At 52.8% G+C, this 19,038-nt stretch overlaps 1 protein-coding gene across 1 annotated transcript in view; it reads left to right on the forward strand.

Moving 5' to 3' along the window:
* TRABD2B (TraB domain containing 2B) overlaps positions 1-19,038 on the forward strand; it is a 218,882-nt gene that overhangs the window by 177,574 nt on the left and 22,270 nt on the right. The window contains exons 3-4 of the mRNA XM_065913430.1: positions 1,862-2,008; positions 8,763-8,937. Coding sequence (XP_065769502.1) covers positions 1,862-2,008; positions 8,763-8,937 — 322 coding nt within the window. The remainder of the gene's footprint in view (positions 1-1,861; positions 2,009-8,762; positions 8,938-19,038) is intronic.

Raw genomic sequence — 19,038 nt, forward strand, 5'->3', positions numbered from 1 at the left:
AGCATCAGGTACTTTAACGAGTCATCTGTTCCCATCAGATGACCAAATACTGGAGCTTCAGCTTCAGCATCAGTCCTTCCAGTGAATATTTAGGTTGATTTCCCTTAAGACTGACTGGTTTGATCTTCTTGCTGTCCAAGGGACTTTCAGGAGTCTTCTCCAGCACCACATTTCGAAGGCATCAATTCTTTGGCATTCTGCCTTCTTTACAGTCCAGCTCTCACAATCAAACATGCCCACTATATGTATATAGGGAGAAGTTAAGATTTGAGGTCATGACTGTGTCATTCTACCATGCAGGGAGACTATGAGAGCTTTAGGGGGAGGTCTTCACCCAGCCCCCAAGTGGTCAGAGACTCTTCATGGAGGAGACATCTCAGCAGAGCCTGAAAGATCAAGTCTGGATCTGCAAGTAGTAGAGGGCGGAGGTGGGAGATTTCTCATGCGCAGGGAACAGCATGCTCGAAGCACAGTCAGAAGATTGCTAAGTAACTGAGCATTTGGAGACACAAGGGCTAGAAATGAGGTCATTGACCACAGCAGGGGCCAGGTCACTGCCTTGCATGCTCCAGTGAAGAGCTAGGCTTTTATCTCCAGGGCAGGAGGTATCCATGAAAATTTTGAGCAAAAAAAGAGAAAAAGAAAGTCAATCAGATTTGTGTTTTTAAAAGATAGCTGTGGCAGAAGAATATGGTGTAGATGGGAAGGGAGGGAGTCTGCAAAAAAGCATGAGTTGCAGTGAGAGATGCCTGGGCCTGAATCAATGTGTACCAAGAGGCTGGGGTGGACCCTGTTTCCAGACAGGATGAGCTGGTCCTGAGCCCTGCCAGGTAGACTGGAGCTGGAAAAAAAACAAAGACAGGAGGCCTGAGATTACCTGCTGACGCTTTGCACAGGATTTGCAATTGTTTTTCCCTCTCACTGTGTTAAATAACCCGCTTTATGGTCAAGCTCCTCCCTTTTGTTGACCAAAGGAGTCTGAGTACACAATTGTGTGAAGCTGGCTCTAGTCCCAGCCATACAGAATTGGACATGCCCCTTCCCCTCCTGAGCCTCAATTTCCCCACCTAAAATGAGGCATTTTAGATCATCTCTCAGGGCCTTATGCCTTAGGCAGGCCATGTGCCTTTAGAGCCATGGTGCTTAAATGTCATGAAGCCATCAGACTGCTAAAGAATTTCCCAGGAAGCCTGTTAAAAGTCCACAGCCTGGCTGTACCTCCAAGTGATCCTGATGCCATCCAGTCTGCCTGGGCACAGCTGTGTCCCCAGGGCCTGGCATGGTGGCCCAGAGCAGAGAGGGGCTGGAGGAAACACGTGCTGACTCAGGTCCCAACTCCTAAGCCCCCTGCCTGGTTTAAGGATGGCTCCTGGAGGAGGTGGCATTTGGGTTGGGCCTTGATATCTAATGGGCTTTCTGCTTTCTGGTTCATCTGTTTGTTTTGCTGTATTTGGGGAGCTTTTTGATTCCAAAATGAGTTTGTGCTTCTTCTAGAACTTTTCTAAGCACAGAAGAGTCAGGAAAAAAACTCGCCCATCGTTCCGAAACCCTGACACAACTAGGATTCCCTTTGCCACCTTGTTCACTAAGCTGTTGATGCCCAGAGCAGGAGTGGGGAGCAGTGAGGGCAAAGGGCTGGGGATGAGAGCAGGCTGAGTGTGGTGAGAGGCCAGTGAGCGAAGAGCGGAGGCCGTGGAATATTCGAGCAGCACCAGCTCGTGTCAGGCTCCCCTCATTCTCACACCCTGTTTCAGGCCTGTGGCCCCAAAGTCCAGTGGGTGGAGGGCCCATCCTTGCGGGATCGGGGACCTCAGCCAGGGACCGTGAGTGCAGCCCTGACCCCTGTCCTCCCTCTGCTCAGGTGCTGTTCGCCCTGAACCAGACTCTGCTGCAGCACGAGAGCGTGCGGGCCGGGAGCCTGCAGGCGCCCTACACCACCGAGGACCTCATCAAACACTACAACTGCGGGGACCTCAACGCCGTCATCTTCAACCACGACACCTCCCAGGTGAGGCTCCTCTCTCCGGGCCCAGGCAGCTTCCAGGGCGCCAGTATAACCAAGGCTTCTAAGGAGGCGTTTATTAGACACCTACTGTGTGCCAGATGCAGCTGGTAAGCAGGAGCTCTTGGCATCCCTGCTACAGATGGGGAAACTGAGGCTCAGGGAAGGGAAGAGACTTGCTCAAGGCCATACCACTTAGCTGTTATCAAGTTGTCAGGAGCCCCTCTTGAGCCTGGTGTGTGTGGCTCTGGGACCTAGACCCTGCAAGATTACCCTGTAAGAATAGGGAACCCTCGTCCAGGCTCTGTGCAGCATCTAGGAAGATTAAAGCCCAGAGAAGGGAAAGCTCACAGGTGCTCAGAGCTTGGGCTTGAGTCCAGTCCAGGGCGCTCTGCCTCGATTCGAGTCCTAGAGCAAAGATTAACCCCAGGCTGGCCAGACAGTAGGAGGGAGTCAAGGAGTGGACCATGGCTCCACCAGGTCTCCTGTTGCCCTTGGGATAATTAATTCTAAGGTACTTCATAGGCAGTCAGGACCCCTGTCCATATCCCACCCTCTGTGAACCTCATCACAGCCCAGGTCCCAAGCCACACAAGCCTCATTCTGAGGACCTCTGCCACTTATAGCCCTTCCACCACCCCCACACACCTTGCCCTTTCCCACTGCTCTGTCTTTGTTCAGCCTCCTCCCTCTGGATTTCCTCCCATGTGACTGTGGTCTAGTGTCATCTCTTCAAAACCACTCTGATGCCCCGGATGGATTTAGATATTCTCCTGGGCCCCTCTAGGTCCTCTGTGCTTTCTGCGTCTGGTGCTCAGTTATCCATTCATTCAAGAGGCAGCTGAATTAGTCAGAACAGGCCATCTCTCTGCTCAGGACACTGCAATTGCTCCCCATTTTTCTCAGGGTAAAGCTAGAATCTCTGTGATGACCTGCATGGCCCCATGGTCTTTCACCTTGGTGGGCCAAGTGTCTTTGACCCCATGTCCTCTGCCTCCCCCAACACATCACTCCATCCACATGGACCTCCCCGCTGACCCATGAGCCCACTTGCACACTTCGTCTTTGCACTGGCTATTTGCTCTGTCAGGAAGGCCTTTCCCAAGCTCTCACCATGGTTCACCACCTCTCTTCCTTCAAGATAGAACTCAAATATCATCGTCTCAGTGAGGAAGGCCCAACTTCCTTGGTCTAGAATTGCAGCCTACCTCCTGCCTCCCCACCTGTCACCTTTCTTGTGCTCTGCTTTTCCGTCATGGCTTTTTATCATCTTCTCGCACACTTACATATCTTGATTCATCGATCAGTAATTATTTGTTATTTGTCCATTCCCACTACAGCATAAACTCCCTGAGAGCAAGAATTGGGGTCTGTTTTATTCACTGATAATGAGCCTGGCAGAGAGCAAGACTCAGTAAATATTGGGTGAATGGAAGAAATAATCTGTAAGTGCCAGTCACAGGGATATGGAAAGGGATATGGCAGGGAGTTAGAGAGAGCTGCCTTCATGGGACTGGGGGCCTCTTAAGAGAAAAGCGGAGATTCAACAAGCAGTGCCACAAAGCATGACCCTTGCTGCAGGGGAGAGTAGAGGATGACCTTGGAGCCTGTGGCAGGAGCAGGAATTTAGGTGGGCTTGGAGTTAGTGGTAGAGCAGGGCTGGGCAGAGATGGACACATTCCTGCAAGATGAAAGGTCAGAGAAGAAACCTGCCTTGGCCACAGACAGGAGGCGCAAGAATGTGCCAGTGGAGGAAAACATGGGGACGAGCTGGAGGCAAGAGAGAGAGGGAGGAGGGGTGAGAGTTCAGGCTGGAGGCATAACCAGGGACCCCACTAGCGCAAGTACGTCTTGCCCACTCTCATCACGCTGCCCTACACAGGGTGTGGCACAGAGCGAATATCAGTGAGTGATGGCACAAAGGCAAACACAGGCGTGCACTGTGCTCAGTGCAGAGAGTGCGGGAGGGAGGGTCAGGAGGCCCTGCACAGGAGGCTGGGATTCTGGGTGCTCTGATTCTCACTCCTGGAGAAGAAAGGGAGGAGAACCCTGGCAGCACAAGGCTCACAGTTGCATCATCAGCCAGTCACCCCATGATAGAGCCTAGCCCTGCATCCTCTGCTGGGCAGAGTTTGGTGAGCCCTGGGCAGCCAGAGAGCTGTATGCTTGAGGGGAACCTGGGGCAAAGAGTATGCAGGACAGAGCTGTGGCCACAAAGCGTAACACTCAACTGAGACGGGGAAGAGTGGGGCGACCCCCAGACATGACAAGTTCAGAGTTTCTTTGCGCCTGTATCCAGAACCACTGACACATCTCTGGCAGGTGAACTGCCTCGGAGGGGGTCTCTTCACAGTGCCTATACTTGAAGTGGGTTAGAGGACACAGATAGATTTGCCCACCCAGATTAGAAGAGCAATCCAGGCTGCACCCAGGGTGCATAAGCAGAGTCTAGCCCTCATGGGAGGGCTAGCAGCTGGAGGCCTCGCAGGACCCAGGGACTGGAGGGGAGCGGTCACCACCTGCAGCTGGGGAGGGCTTCAGGGAGAAGGTGATGTGAGAGTAGAGTCTTGAGTACCAGGCTTGACAGTAGAGTCTGCCAGATGCAGATGAAGGCAGGGACTGACAAGCAGAGCCAGCTGCTTGGCCAGTGCTCAGGATGGTGGGGGGTCCTAAGGAATGACCAGAAAGCAGAGGGCAGACCATGCGGGGGTGAGAATGCTCACTGAGGGGCCAACTTCTGGGGTGTTTAAGCCAGACAGAGATGTGGTCAGAAAGTTGCCTCTGGCTGCAGTGCTGAGGTTGCTGGAGCAGCCTCTGGAGGCCAGGGCTGGACTGATACAGGGCCCAGGATGATAACTCTGGCGGACAGGGACCAGGCACACCCCACGCTTGGTCTGCTTCTTGATCTGCTTCACTTCATCCCCCAAACCCCACATCCCACCTTCAGAAATGGCTGAGGCCCTGGCCTCCTACTGCTCTCTGATCACTAGCATTGTCAATGTCCCAGATCAGCAGGGCAATCCACTGGGAAGCCTTCACTGAGCCTCCTAGCTTGCATTAGGTGTAGAATAGTCATATATATATATATATATATATATATATATATATATATATATATATATACATCATCCACATTCAGATACTTTTGAGAGTGAAAGGTCAAATATAATTGAGTCAGAATAACTAGCATGCAGCAATCTACCCTACCCATGAACCAGGACTGTCCTGGGCAAACCAAGACACGTGACCACCCTATTAGGGGCCTTGTCCATGTTCCCACATCACTCACGGTCCTCTGAAAGCACACATCCCCCAGTCTTCTGATCCCCACACTGGCCAGGATCCTCAACCAGGGCAGCAGACCCAGTCTAAGGTTTCTCTGGACCGAGGTTTCTCTGACCTCCTAAGTGGACAGAGGGTTGGACCCATGGAAGTTCTTAGAAGATGTCTATTGGATGGACAAGGTAAAGAGAAGGGATGAGGTTGTGACATTAGCAGACCTGAGCACTTGACCTCTAAACCACTCAGTCCTAGCTGAGAGTCAGGGGAGTCTCACGGCCCTGTTCCAGTTCTGCCAGGCCCATCTACTCATCACTCCATCTTGGATCTATCATTCTAGGGCCCTGGGGACCTGGCATATCCTCTTTAAAATTTTTTCATACGTCCTGCACTTGAACTTGTCGCAAGAGATTTAAGGCTCCCAACAAACCTAATGACATCATTAATTTGCTTCCATCCAACCCGGCCTCATCCTTGGCATGAAGCCAGGGCCCATCAGCATGAAACATGCAGGGAATATCAGCCAGCTGCTGGGCAACTCAGGGAACCGAATGACTAACCCAGCCTTTTCACAGCTTTGACATTGGACTTTCTGGTTCTTGTTCTTTTTTAAAAAGAAAATCTCTATAAAGAATGGATGGAGATTCAGCTTCCACAGATGCACACTCATATTTAGGGAGCCAAGGAGAGAGGGTTGGACACATCACAGGTCCCAGGAAGAAGGCATATGCCTGGACCCTTGGAAGAGGGGAAGGGAAGCAGAATGCTGCCTTCATGCTCTCTGATGATCCTGAAGACCATCTTTCTGTCATCTCCATCTCTGTGCAAGGCCACCATTTTCTGTAGCCTCTGCCATCAGAGGGGAAAGATGAAGGAGTCAGCTCCATCCTCTGAATTAGTTGTACTGATGTCTAGTCAAGATTTTCTTTCTACCACGCACTGTGATAAGCTAGTTGTACTGATGTTTAGTCAAGATTTCCTTTCTACCATGACAATGTATATAGCGCTCATGTGACCAATTTAGAAACTGAGTCTCAGAGAGGCCAAGTAACTTATAAGTTACAGTAGCCACCCAACTGGTAAAAGGCAAAAGAGGGATTCCAGCCTGAGCTGACCCAGCTGTCTGACCTCAGGACTCCCATTCACTATCTCCAGAGCTGTTGCCTGCAAGCCTATTCATTCATCCACGCATTCACCCATTGAAAAAATATTTATTATTTGGTACAACGTTGTCCCACATTCTCTTCCATACACAGGGAATGGAGAGGAGCCTGTGAGAGCCATGTTTCCAGAAATAACCCCTCGGAGTCAGTCTCTCTTGTGTTCCAGCCCCACTCAGAAGTCTACAGAATTTTCTATAGCGGCATCAAGTCTAGGCGTGGCCCAGTTTGTCAGGGCTGCTAACAATGTCTCCCATGATAAGGGGAGGGAGTAAGAACTCTGTTCCTTCATGTATCCATTTACCAAACAGTCCCCAAGCACAGACTCTGTGCTGGCCCTGATGGGGCACTCGGAGAGCTGCCGCATACAGTTCACCAGGTTGTGCACTGCTCAAGTGTAGGGAAGACAATGGCAACCCACTCCAGTGTTCTTGCCTGGAGAATCCCAGGGATGGGGGAGCCTGGTGGGCTGCCGTCTGTGGGGTCACACAGAGTTGGACACGACTGAAGCGATGCAGCAGCAGCAGAAGTAGCAGCAAGTGTAGGGAACACCAGTCACATCATTGTCTTGTTCCTCCCAGCACAGCATACCAGGCCTTTCTGGCAGAGAAGACCCTCCCCTCTCTCTTGGGGAATGTACTCATCCTTGGCCAGCAGACAGCAGAGGCAGAGGTCTCCCAGACTTCCCTGAGTCCCTCTGGGTTCAGCCTCCACGGATACCAACATTTTCCTCAGAAAAAAGGTTGAAAACTCATCAGTGACTCTAGAAGCCATGTGACTGGGCTAAAACCTGCAGGAAATTAATCTTCCCATGCCACAGTCTCCATCTGGCTAGTCCACCAGTCATCTAGGCCCTGGGGCCTGTGCTTTGGGCCTGGGTTGGTGGAGACAGAGTGATGAAAGGGGGGGACTCCAGGTGGAAGATCTTCTGTGAGCAAGGGCTTGAAGGTTAGAGTGACACCAGGGGGTTGTGGGGAAAGAGGGTTCATTCTGATTCATGGCCTCAGTTTCCTCGGTCCATGGCTTCCTCTCCTGCCCCACCCACATGCTGAAGGACACAGTACTGGAGCACTGGATCCACCATCCAGGTTAGAAAGGCAACATGCTGGGAGTGAGGACCTTTATACTCAAGGTTCCAGAAACCTGTGCTAGTCACCGATCTTGTGCCAGGCATTGAGAGCCTAGGAATGACACACGTGCTGTCCCTGAACTCAGGGAGCTCTGTGCCTCGTTCCAGAACATGCCAGAGATGCTGGCCTTGGACCATGTGGCTGGGTGTGGACATGGGGCTGAGAGCCAGGAAACATGGATAGTTCCAAGCCAGATTGTTGAACAAGCCATCATTATGGGAGGAAGCCTTGGTCCTGGAGCTGAAGTTTTCAAGAGGGGATAGAGGGTTTGGGTTATACCCTGGGAAGTGGTGGAGCTGGGGATGGGAAGATAGTGGTGGCAACGGAAAGTGGTCAACCAGGGCTCCTACACTGGGGAAACCAAAGGCTATGACTCCTCCTGTAACCTCTTTGGAGGGGGATGGGCTAAAAGGTGTCCACGACAGCACCCATCATGTCATGCAATCCCCCACAGTAGCCTCAGTCCCACCTTGTAAATAAAGAAACCGGGACTCAGAAAGGTTTAGTAACTTGGCCAAAGTCCCACAGCATCAGACCAGGGCTGAAGCCCAGATCAGCCTTTCTGTTATACCAGGCAGGCAGCTCAGCTGACCGGCTACACCTGCTTGCTGAACCAGATTCGCTGTTCATGCCAGTGACAGGGTCAGTGCCACAGGGAGAGCCTCCCAGGACCTCAGTGTCTGGAAGTTGAAGTTCAGCAAGGCAGAGGTGCAGGAGTGATAAGTTGAGTGAGGGCGGCAGCTGGGGCTCCCAGCCTGGCTCTGCTATTCAGCTAACTGTGTGACTCTCCACCTGCCTCTTCTTCCTTTATTCATAAAACTGGGATAACAGCAGTCATCTCAAAGCATCTTGGAGTTGATGAAAAACATCAATTATCTTAATAAAGGTAAGTAGCCCAGACAGTAAAAAATCTGCCTGCAAAGGAAGAGACCCAGGTTCAATCCCTGGGTCAGGAAGATCTCCTGGAGAAGGGCATGGCAACCCACTCCAGTATTCTTGCCTGGAGAATTCCATGGACAGAGGAGCCTGGCAGGCTACAGCCCATGGGGTCCCAAAGAGTCAGACACGAGTTAAGGAGACTAGCACTTTACTTTTCACTTCAGCCTGGCCCCACACTGGGCTGTGTGTGCTTATTAGAAGCCCTCCTTGCTCCAGAAAGAACTGAAGGCAGCCTCTGTCTTGCCTTTACAGCTGCCCAACTTTATCAACACCACCCTCCCGCCGCACGAGCAGGTGACGGCCCAGGAGATTGACAGCTACTTCCGCCAGGAGCTCATCTACAAGAGGAATGAGCGCATGGGGAAGAGGGTCATGACGCTTCTGCAGGAGAACGAAGACAAGATCTGCTTCTTTGCCTTCGGAGCAGGTTTGGGCTGGAGTGGGGAAGGGATTGTCTGCAGAATCCTTCAGGGCTGAGAGATTTGCTGGGCTCTCTACTTTATAAAGGGAAAAGTTAAAAAAAAAAGGGGGGGGGGGGAGTTGAGGCCCAAAATAAGCAGGAAAAGCCACCTAGTGTTCAGCAGAGCTGGGACCCAAAGCAAGTCCTCCGCCTCTGGTCTAGGGTTCTGTTGTAACAGCCCCCATGGGCAAGGGCAGTGACTGCTGCCAAGAGCAGGGCGACTTCTATGGCCCCTTCATGCCCCTGGAGGCCATGTTGAGAGCCCAGAACTGAAGCCAGCTCCCAGTGTCCAGCCGAGCCTTGGGCCCACCCTGCGGAGCCAAGGCCAAGATGGTGAGGGCCACGTGGCCCAGTGGGGAAGAGGGCAGCTCTGGCATCCCACAGCCCTGGCCTCAGATCCCAGCCCCGTCTGGGTGGCATGGCCTCCTCAGGCTCCAGGACTTCTCAGAGTCCCAAGTCTTCTTCTATGAATGGGCAGTGATGGCAATAATTATGTGATGAATCAAAAAGACCTACCTTCCCAGATGACTCTAGTGGTAAAGAGCCTGCCTGCCAATGCAGGAGACACAGGTTCAATCCCTGGGTCAGGAAGATCCCCAGGAGAAGGGAATAGCAACCCACTGCAGTATTCTTGCCTGGAAAACCCCATGAACAGAGTAGCCTGATGGGCTAGAGTCCCTCGAATCACAAAGAGTCAGACCTGGCTGCAGGAACTTAGCACACACGCACGCCTTGTAGAACAGTCACAGAGATCAGTACCACGGAGGAGTAACTCAACGGCAGCCACAGTGATCGGCGTCATCATGATGATGGCAGTGAATACAGACTATCATCACCAGATGCTCAGGTGCGGGACCTGCTCAACATCGCTCTCCTGGTTCCTCTCTTCTCTCCCTCCTGCTTCTTCTGTCTCACTCTTTCTTTCCTTCTTTTCCATGGCTGTCTCTGCTGAGGACAGCACTGTCCACGTTGGGGCTAGGATACCACGTCTGCCTCCTTGTCAAGCTTTTGCTCCAGAGCTACAAGACAAACGTTATTTGTTCTTATTCATGTTGCTTACAGTTTGGGCTGAATGAATTCACCTCCTGTTTTGTGAGAATTAAATGAGGTGGTTGGCTGCCCTCTCTCCCCTCCCTACCCTGGCTGAATATCCACACGCTGCCTGCTTACATCAGGCTGAGTTGGATCAAGTCAAGCAGTCTTAACACAGAAGGGCTTGTATGAACATTCTGATTCATAATTGGAAATCTTCCCCATCCTCACTCATTCAACCTCAAATAGCTAAAGGACAAGAGCCAGGGTTCTGTGTCTGCACCTGTCTTCCCTCCCTGCAGCCCTCAGCATAGGAGAGGCACCCAGGAGGGCCTCAGAAACACAGGACTTCTGTGACGGCCTCTTTAGGGCCACACCTACAACTGGACAGAGAGTTCTGGGCTCGCATTGAGGCTGTGCCATGGTCCAACATGGCCTCTACCCTCCCCTCCCCGACCCCGGCAGCCAGTTTACTCATCTTTTACTGTCTACTCATCATGAGTGGATAGCCAGGACTCAATCGTGTCATCTGCGATTCCAGGAGCTATTCAAACACAGATTTATGAGAAGGGAGGGTTTCCTGTAGGGGTGGGAGGGGCTTCCTGAAGGAAGCAGGAGAAGCAGGACTTTGACTGCAGGATTCCTGTTGGGGACCAGGCACAGTTTTGGTGACCATGCGGGAAAGGAAGTGCTCCCCAACTTTCCTTTTCTGAGCCCCTCCCTCACTCACCATCCTGGCCCTCCCCCCATGGGCATCTGGGTAGTGCTTCCTGGGCTAGAAATACCCACAGCTGACCACAAAAGAGGAACTCGGAACTCAGCCAGCCTCCAGGCTCCCCCACTGGCCCAAGAGAAGCCCTAGAGGTCCCAGTCATTGAGGGAGGCGGTAAGAGACCAGCATTCTGCATGCTCCACCTGCCTCACCTGTCCCCGGGCTCAGGACCAGGCACTCATGGGCCGGGGGTAGCTAACAGCAGCTCCTTTCTGTGGGTGTAGGAACAGGAGAGCCTAGAGCTAAAAATCACAATGGCCTGGGCAGCCCCTGACACTGAAACCCCAAGCCCACGAGGGCATAAGTGTCCACTCAGGCACAGGCCAGCATGCAAGCCTTCTGCCCACCTCCAGTTTCTTCCCATCTCTGAAGTCCTTCTGATTCCTGGTCAGTTCTTTGGACAGACCACCCAAAAGACCTCACACCTGTCTACTCTGTCCATCCTCCCTGCCACTGCCCTGGCCCAATCAGCTCCATCAGCTCCAGCCTCCTGGTCGTCTCCCTGCTTCCCATCTGCTTCCCACAGTGGAGTGGGTGAGCAGTGCTGGGTCCATCTCCCACCCGTGCCCTGAACTCTGGGAGGGCAGACTCCACTTACTCATCCCTGTGTTTTCAGTAGCACCTAATAGGTTTCCAGCTCGATGAATATATGGAGGAATGTATGAGTGAAGGCAGGAATGGATGGATGAATGTTGACCTGGTCTCCTGAGCCTGGAGAGCCTGGGCCAGGCCAGCAGTAAAGCCAGAGCAATGGGAGCCCCACCTAGGCTCTCAGAGACCCTGTGCCTTGTAGCAGCAGGCCCAGGGTGTGGGCCGATCTTGCCACTTCTGGCTCAGCCATACCTGAAGCAGAAGGCCTGTTCAGTGCTGCACATTTACCCTCATCCTGAGAATTTCAAAGCTGGACTCAGCTTCCAAGCTCGAGCTTGCCCACCTCATCGCAGCCATAGGCAGGCTGAGCTCCACAGGGGCCAGGATGTGGGTGAAGCTCATGGTGAGTTGGGGGCAGAGCCAGGATGGGTGCCTGGCCCGGAGCTGTGGTCAGGGGCTCTACTCTCACAGGCAGGCAGGGAGCCAGCTGAGTGGACCTGTGACAGCCAGTGTGTCGGCATGGGACCCACCCTACATAAGTCGTGGTGACGAAAATCCATGCCTGCCTCGCTGTGTCCTTATGTCCGTGTAGCTCCCGAGTCCCGTGTCCTTTGGCAGGCTGAGGGTGTACATGCAGGGACAGGCTAAGCGCTCTTTGGTGGTCTGCAAACTGCAGGTTCACCCGCTCCACGGCACCTTCTGGGTTCCTGTTCCATTCTGGGCCTTCCAGGGCCCCCGGGCACTGGGGACCTGAGTCAGCCTGATGCCCTGTCCAGCCCTCAAAGGAGGTGCAGGGCCCCTGAGGCTGTGGGAGGGAGGGTCTGTACCCCTGGAAGTATGCTTCTCTATCCCCCAACAGATGTCTGCTCGTGCAAAGTTTTCTCATTCCAGTTTCATGGATGTCCCTAGGAAATAGCTTAGGATACAGAAACATAATTATAAGACTCCCAACCATCCCCAGTTCAGCCTTGCTGGTACTATCACTCTACAGCCTGAGGTTCTGCCATTCTACAGCAAACCAGCCTCATAGGCCAGCGTCAGACTCGCTGGGTGAGAGAGAGAAAGAGTCTCCACCTGCCTGGCCCATTAGCACCTATCTTCCCCAGTTCAGCCCTGCTCTAGAACCCCTTCCTGGGAGTCCAGAAGCACAGACTGGGATTCCCAATGCTGTAGGACAGCTGGTCTCTCCTCTGGTCTGCTCTCCAGGGGGGATTTGATGCAGAAGGTGAGAGCTTTGGAATTAGTCTGCCTGATAAAAAGCCAGGCTTTATCACTGTTAATTCAGAGAACCTGGCAAAGTCATTTCCCCTCCAAGACCTCAGTCTCTCATCTGTAAAATGGGGATAATACACCTGCCTCATTGGACTGTGCTAGATGTGCTTTAGGTAGCAGCATTAAACTCCCTATTGCGGTGGATGGACCCTTATCCAAAAGGTTCTACTGAGGACTAGCCTCACCATTCCAGGCTCTTAGATTGCATCAACCCTGCTCTTTGCAATAATCCCATGAGATGGGAGCTATTATACTTATTTTGCAGGTAGAAATAAGGCCCAGGGAGGATGAATGGCTTCCTCAAGGCCACAGGCAGGCAGACCTTTAACCTGATTCCTGGCCTCTTGGGTCTTCTTCCAGGCCATTCCCCGCCTGCCCCCACCACCATCTCCCCACCCACCCCCACCCTGCCCCCCATTGCCCAGACATGGTGCCCTTGATGTGTACTTCCAGAAGGTTGACAATATTGTGGGAAAGTGTCCTTCTATCTGGCACATCCCATAGAAGAGTACTGTCCTTGGTGTCTGTGCTGTTTCTGTATCCAGGCACTGTTTGACCTCTTCTGGAGGTTATTCAGCAGGTTCAGGGGCAGTAAGGGTGTGGACATGTGTGACAACTCTAAACAGGCCCAGATGGAAGCCCTGCCTCCCTGTGAGGTGGCTGTGGCCAGGGTGCAACCCCAGATGTTCTGAAAGGATCCAGGCCCCTGCATTGGAAGGGTGTATTGGCCTGGGGTTGGGGAGAGAAGGGCTGATTCCCAAATGCCGGGCCCATGCAGTTTGGCAAGGTGAGCCTGAGGGTCCTCAAACAGCCAAGCGTATCCCTGGATTTCCTCTGGTCTACACATAACTGAGAAAAATAAGTACAAGGTGGTAAATTTTTTATTAATGAAACATTCAGTTTATAGGCTTATCTTATATTCTGAAATCATCTTCTTTCTACAGTGTTTGAAGATAAACATCTTTTGCTTTAAAAAAAAATGATGGTGATATGAGACAAATGGGGCTTTCAAAGGCCTTCCTTGGCAAAATAGAAAGTTGGTAACTGTATTATTTTTCCCCCTCACCCTCTTTTTCTTAAGATAGAATCTGGAACAGAGTGCATAATGTAGGGGCTGGTTGGCAGAGCTGGGCTGGAGACATGAGCCAAACTCAAGGGTAGACCAGTTAACTTGTAGGGCCTGTTCATTTTGAATTCTGACAGCCAGTGGTTATCATATATCCTGTAACCCTAGCATGCAACAATCTGAATATAATTCTAACTTCTGACTTTCCAAATTCCTTGGACCCTAACAGCCTGTTGTTCTAAGATTATGTGGTTCTCATATCCCAGCCTTCCATCATCATAGCATTCTAACCCTCTCACAGAGTTTTCGTCAATCACTCTTGAACTCTTTGGAAGGAGGATAGAGCTAAGAGCCTTCCAGGGCCTGGAAATCCCTCCACGTGGGACTGTTGCCACCTGTCCCTTACCACAGGAAGCAGAGGTCCAAGCTTCTGCTTCTTCAAATCTAATCTGCTTCTTCAAATCTAAAGCAGGATTTAAAGAGTCTAAAGCCAGGTTGTGGGAGCACCAGAGACAGAGGTACTGTAGCTGTTTCCCCAAGCACCCACACATCCAACCTCCGGGCCAGGCCAGCCTCTCTCACACCCCAAATGAAGCAGACCCATAACCAAAAACACACCTATGGGGCCAAGACACAGAAGTTGATTCATGATGAAGACTTGGGCTTGAGGAAGGGAGAAACAGAAACCCAACACACTAAACACCAGTAGCATTTAATAATAAATAACAGCAGCCATTGCTCCTTGGAGAGTGGGCACCATCCTGCTTGAAGAACACCCAAATCCATCAGTTCATGTGGCTGTCATGTCCTCAGTGCCTCTTGGAGGAAGACGAAATGATATTTATTATTCCCTTTGGTGGGTGGGTAAATCGAGGTACAGATAAGTAGAGCAAGAATCTTTGAACTGAGTGAAACAGTGGTCAGCAATGACTAGGCCATTCTTCCTGACAGGCAGTCTCCACCAAAAAGTCATTTAGTTGCTACTCTGTTTGCCTGAGAATGCCCTTACCCTCTCCTGCCTTCAGTGGGCCTTCAATGACCTCCTCTTTGGGATTCTCCCAGCCCCACAGGATTTCCTAACACAGCTCTGTTCATGCTGAGCACATTTGTTATCTACTCTTCTAGGAGGGAAGGTAAGTCAGAGAAGGCTACCTGGAGGAGGTGAGAACTGGTTGATTGAAATATCCGTGATGCAGGTTCAGCTGCCTTCCAGTTCCTCTTCCAGTTCATCCCCACAGTCCTCAGGGCAAGGCCCATACCCACCTCCTTCCCCCATTGGTTGTCCACTTGGGTGCTTCAGAAACAAAACCCCTCAGAGCTCATAGCCAAGCAGAGAAGAGCACGCACAGCCCACGCAGGGCCCTGGGAACCTTAGAAACAAGGGGCCCAGCAAACAGCACGTGCCCAGCCACTTTTCTCTTCTCCTGGGCAAACGCCGATCACCTGCTGTACTCACGTTGGAACATGAGGCCACACAGCATCCAGAAGTGTTTCAGAATTTCCGACGGTGTTTCAAAGGGCCCTGCCGCCCCACCGTATATACATCTGGCAGCTGGCATGCTTGCTCTGGGCTGCAGTCCTTGGCCAGAGTCACCCTTCCTGTTTCAGCCCAGAGCATCCAGCCAGTTCGAACATCCCATCTGCTAGCTTGTCTCTAACTGGAGCCAACCCTGCATTCTGGACTAGGCTTGAGCTGTGTCTGTGAACTTCAGGCTCAGCACTCCTGCTGGGCGTGAGGGGAAGGCAGGGGGAGAAGACAGTGTATCCCTGGGCTTCAGACTCAGACTGCCTGCATGAGGAGCCCAGTGCCTCTCCTCATAGGAAGGAGCCTGGGCAGACCAGGCGCTTGGCTTCTCTCAACCCTCAGAGTCCATCTAAGAGGAGCCTGGCATCATTGGGCAGCACATGTGTGTCTCAAGACATGGTGCAATGCCATCACTCAGTGCACATGAGCTCTTGCCTCATCAGTATTATTTCAAAGCCCAGAGGCCCCCAAGAACAGGACTCCCTCCAGGGGAGAGCAGGGCTATCCAAGGGCCAGAAGTGCTCAGTGGCCACTGAGGACCCAGCTGGGACCCTGTAGAGAGACCCTCATGGCCAGTCTCAGCTCCAAGGTACAGTGAGGCTCCAAAAGTGTCCCTGCCCATGTGTTGGCCAACAAGGCGCTCTCCTGGGGTGCTGGGTTCTCCCATTCTAGGAAAGGAGCCTCTGGATGTTGAAAAGAGCAGTAACCATGACGCAGGGAGCCCTGCGCTGGGCACTGCCCCCTGCAGTTCACAGAACCCATCACAGGGTCTGTCTCCGCAGCTCTCTCCACAGCGCCTCCTGCTGACTTCCAGTCACTCTGCACGGTCTGCCTGGATCTGGGGCAGTGTCAGACCCCAGGAGGGGAAGGCAAGAACACCTATCTCAGGGTCCCCCAGTCCAGCACGTGCCTGACATGTAGGAAGACCCAGTGAAGGCTTGTGGAGGAAACCCTGTGGCTTCAGGCCCTTAAGGTGCAGGTTCATCAGAACACCCCGGGCTTGCATCCTCACCGTGGGACAAGAGTGGGGCCCAAGGAGGAGGCTGACCCCTCCCCCAGGCTGCATCCTGTCCCTTACTCTTCAGCCCTGTAGCCACTGGCACCCCTCCGCCACTGCCTGGCTCACTCTGTCCTGTGACTGTGCACCCATCTCCCCTCGGCACTGTGATGTTCTCCAGGGTGGGGACCATGCGCCTCAGCTCCTGGCACAGAACGGGGTGCAGGGAGACATCGTCTCCATCCTCACAGAACTGACAAGGCCCCAGTCCAGCCCTGCCTGGCCAACAGAGCTGGAGAAAGCAAGCTCCGCACTGCCAGTTTCCCAGGTGGACCCTCCTTGGGAGATTCGAAGCCCCAGGGTATCCCTCATTGTCCGTCCACCCCCAGGTTCATCCGTCTAGCCCTCCTGCCACACTTCCTTAGGAAAACAAACACTGCCGTTGCTTGATACCCTGCAACTGATCCTGGCAGCGAGATTAGCACTTAAAAGTTCCCCTTGCATTAATTTCAGACGGAACATAAATATGGACTCGGACTCCCTCTACCAGGAAGAGAAAACTGGAAACCCGTTGGACTCGCTGGAGAGAAAACATGTGTGCTGGCCAAGGGGAGCCCGTGTTACTCTGGAGCCTTTGTGGGAACATCTGGTTCCCCCTCCTCCCCTCTGCCGGGCCCCCAACATTGTCTTAAAATTAGCCTGTTAATTGGAGTATTCTTTGCACTGAACACTCACACGCTTTCCTCTCCGATCTGGTGAGCCCAGCAAGGGACACATGTTTCTGATGATGCCTTGACCCCAAAACATGAGCTTGGGATCCCTTGTAGCCACTGGCACTTCAGAGTGGGTGTGCTGGACGTGCAGCGAGCTAGGACATCTCTGGATGGAAATCCAAGCTTTGCCTTTGCCAGATGTGTGACCTTGAGCGGGCCTTGTCCCCTCGCTGAGGTTCAGTTTCCTCGTCTATAAACTGGGGGTACCGGCCAGGATGAAATGAATTAATGTTTGAAAATTACTGTGGCCCAGGAGACCCACTGAGGAGGAGGTTATGTTCAAGTCATCACACGACAGAATCATGAAGGTGGGAGATCTCTGGAGACCTTTGCAGGGAAACTGAGGCTTAGAGAAGGGAAGGAAGCTGCCTGAGGTCACATAGCTGGTTGACTGTCGGGCCAGGTTGTCTGTCCTAACCTCAGGACAGATTATTAGCTCTGTCCTACCCTGTCTTTCATCTCAGAGGATTAATGGGGAGCTGTCAGACTGTGCCCGGATGATGGGCAGGGACTTGTTGTTTAGTCACTAAGTCGTGTCCCAGTCTTTGCAACCCCATGGACTGTAGCCGACCAGGCTCCTCTGTCCATGGGACTTTTCCAGGCAAGAATGCTAGAGTGAGTTGCCAGTTCCTTCTTTGGGGGATCTTCCTGACCCAGGGATCGAACCTGAGTCTCCTACATTGGCAGGCGGAACCACCAGGGAAGCCCTGGATAGGGACTAGACCCAGCCTATGAGCTTTGTGCCCTGGCACAGGCCTGCTTATGCCTGGAAGAAGGGGAACCTTTGTCTCTTCACTAAAACACTGTGGGACTCTGCCTCCTCAGAGCCAGACCCCTTTGCTGACTGTATATGACGTCTTTTAAGTGGCATTCTGGCTTGTGGGGTCAGGGGACACAGCCACCAAACCAGCCCACCATCTGTCAAATCTCTAAGCCTCCTCCAGGCCCTTGTTCCTTCTCTTGCCTGTCCCCCCTGCCCAAGCCCATATATCTGTTTGAATCCTCCCCTTCCTGGGCTCCTCCTCCAGGAAGCCTTCCCTGATGCTCTCAGTGTATCAGTCTCTCCTCCATGCCCTTTGTTTTCATTGCTGGATTCTCCTTTTCCTCTCATCTCTTTCTCCCTTCTCTCCTGTCTCTCTTGGTATCTCTTTCTTGCTATCACGGCATCTCTGCTCTTCCTTCTCTCCCTACTGTTGTCTCTGGGTCTCTGGGTCTCGATTGTAGCCTGCATCCCATCCCCATCACCTCATCTCTTCTTCTCTCTGTCTCCTTGTGTTCTGGAGCTCTCCCCCTTCCCTGTCTGTCTCAAGAGTTTCTCCTCTCTGTGCCTGTCTCCGTGTATGCTTCCCCCTTCCTCTGTCTCAGTGGCTCTGCGTGCCCCACCCCCTCTCCGCCCTCCTCTCCTGGTTCACGCAGCCTCAGTAAATGAAATGGGATGTGCCTTCCTGCAGAGAGCTGGCCAGAGAGCAGCTGTCAGTGCTGGAAGGAGCTGCTGAGCGGTGGCCAGGAGACCCCGGGAGCCTGGGCAAGCTGAGCAGGCTAAGTTCCGACACCGAGGGGCCCTTTGGAAACTTTCCACACCTTCTCTGCAGGTTCCAGGATGGGTGTGGTGCCTTTTTCAGGATTTGTGACCTTGGAGGCAAGCCCAAACCCTGTCTGCCAACCCCTGGGGACAGCGTGCCCTGGGCCCTGACTGGGGCTGTTCTGAGGGCCAAGCTCCCAGGATTGACGGAATCTGCGGGGAGCATCACCAAGGGATCGGGCCAGGGCTACAAGGGGAGGGGATCCTTGAGCTCAGGTCTCCTGGGGAGAAGATGAGATCATGGAAGGGATATGGACTAACAGATCCTGTTATTCATTCATTCAGCAAACATTCATGAAGCCACCACCATGTGCCAGATTTGACCTTAGCCTTGGGGACAATGATAGATCGGGCACGGTCCCTTGCGTTCTCAAAGCTCTTAGTCTCCACTCCAATGGCTTGTTGGGAACTTGTTCTGACAGAGGCAGCTCTGAGGTGTGGGGAGCTCATTCCAGCGG

The sequence above is a fragment of the Muntiacus reevesi genome, chromosome 1, assembly GCF_963930625.1.
Source record: "Muntiacus reevesi chromosome 1, mMunRee1.1, whole genome shotgun sequence".
In the NCBI taxonomy this organism is placed as follows: domain Eukaryota; kingdom Metazoa; phylum Chordata; class Mammalia; order Artiodactyla; family Cervidae; genus Muntiacus; species Muntiacus reevesi.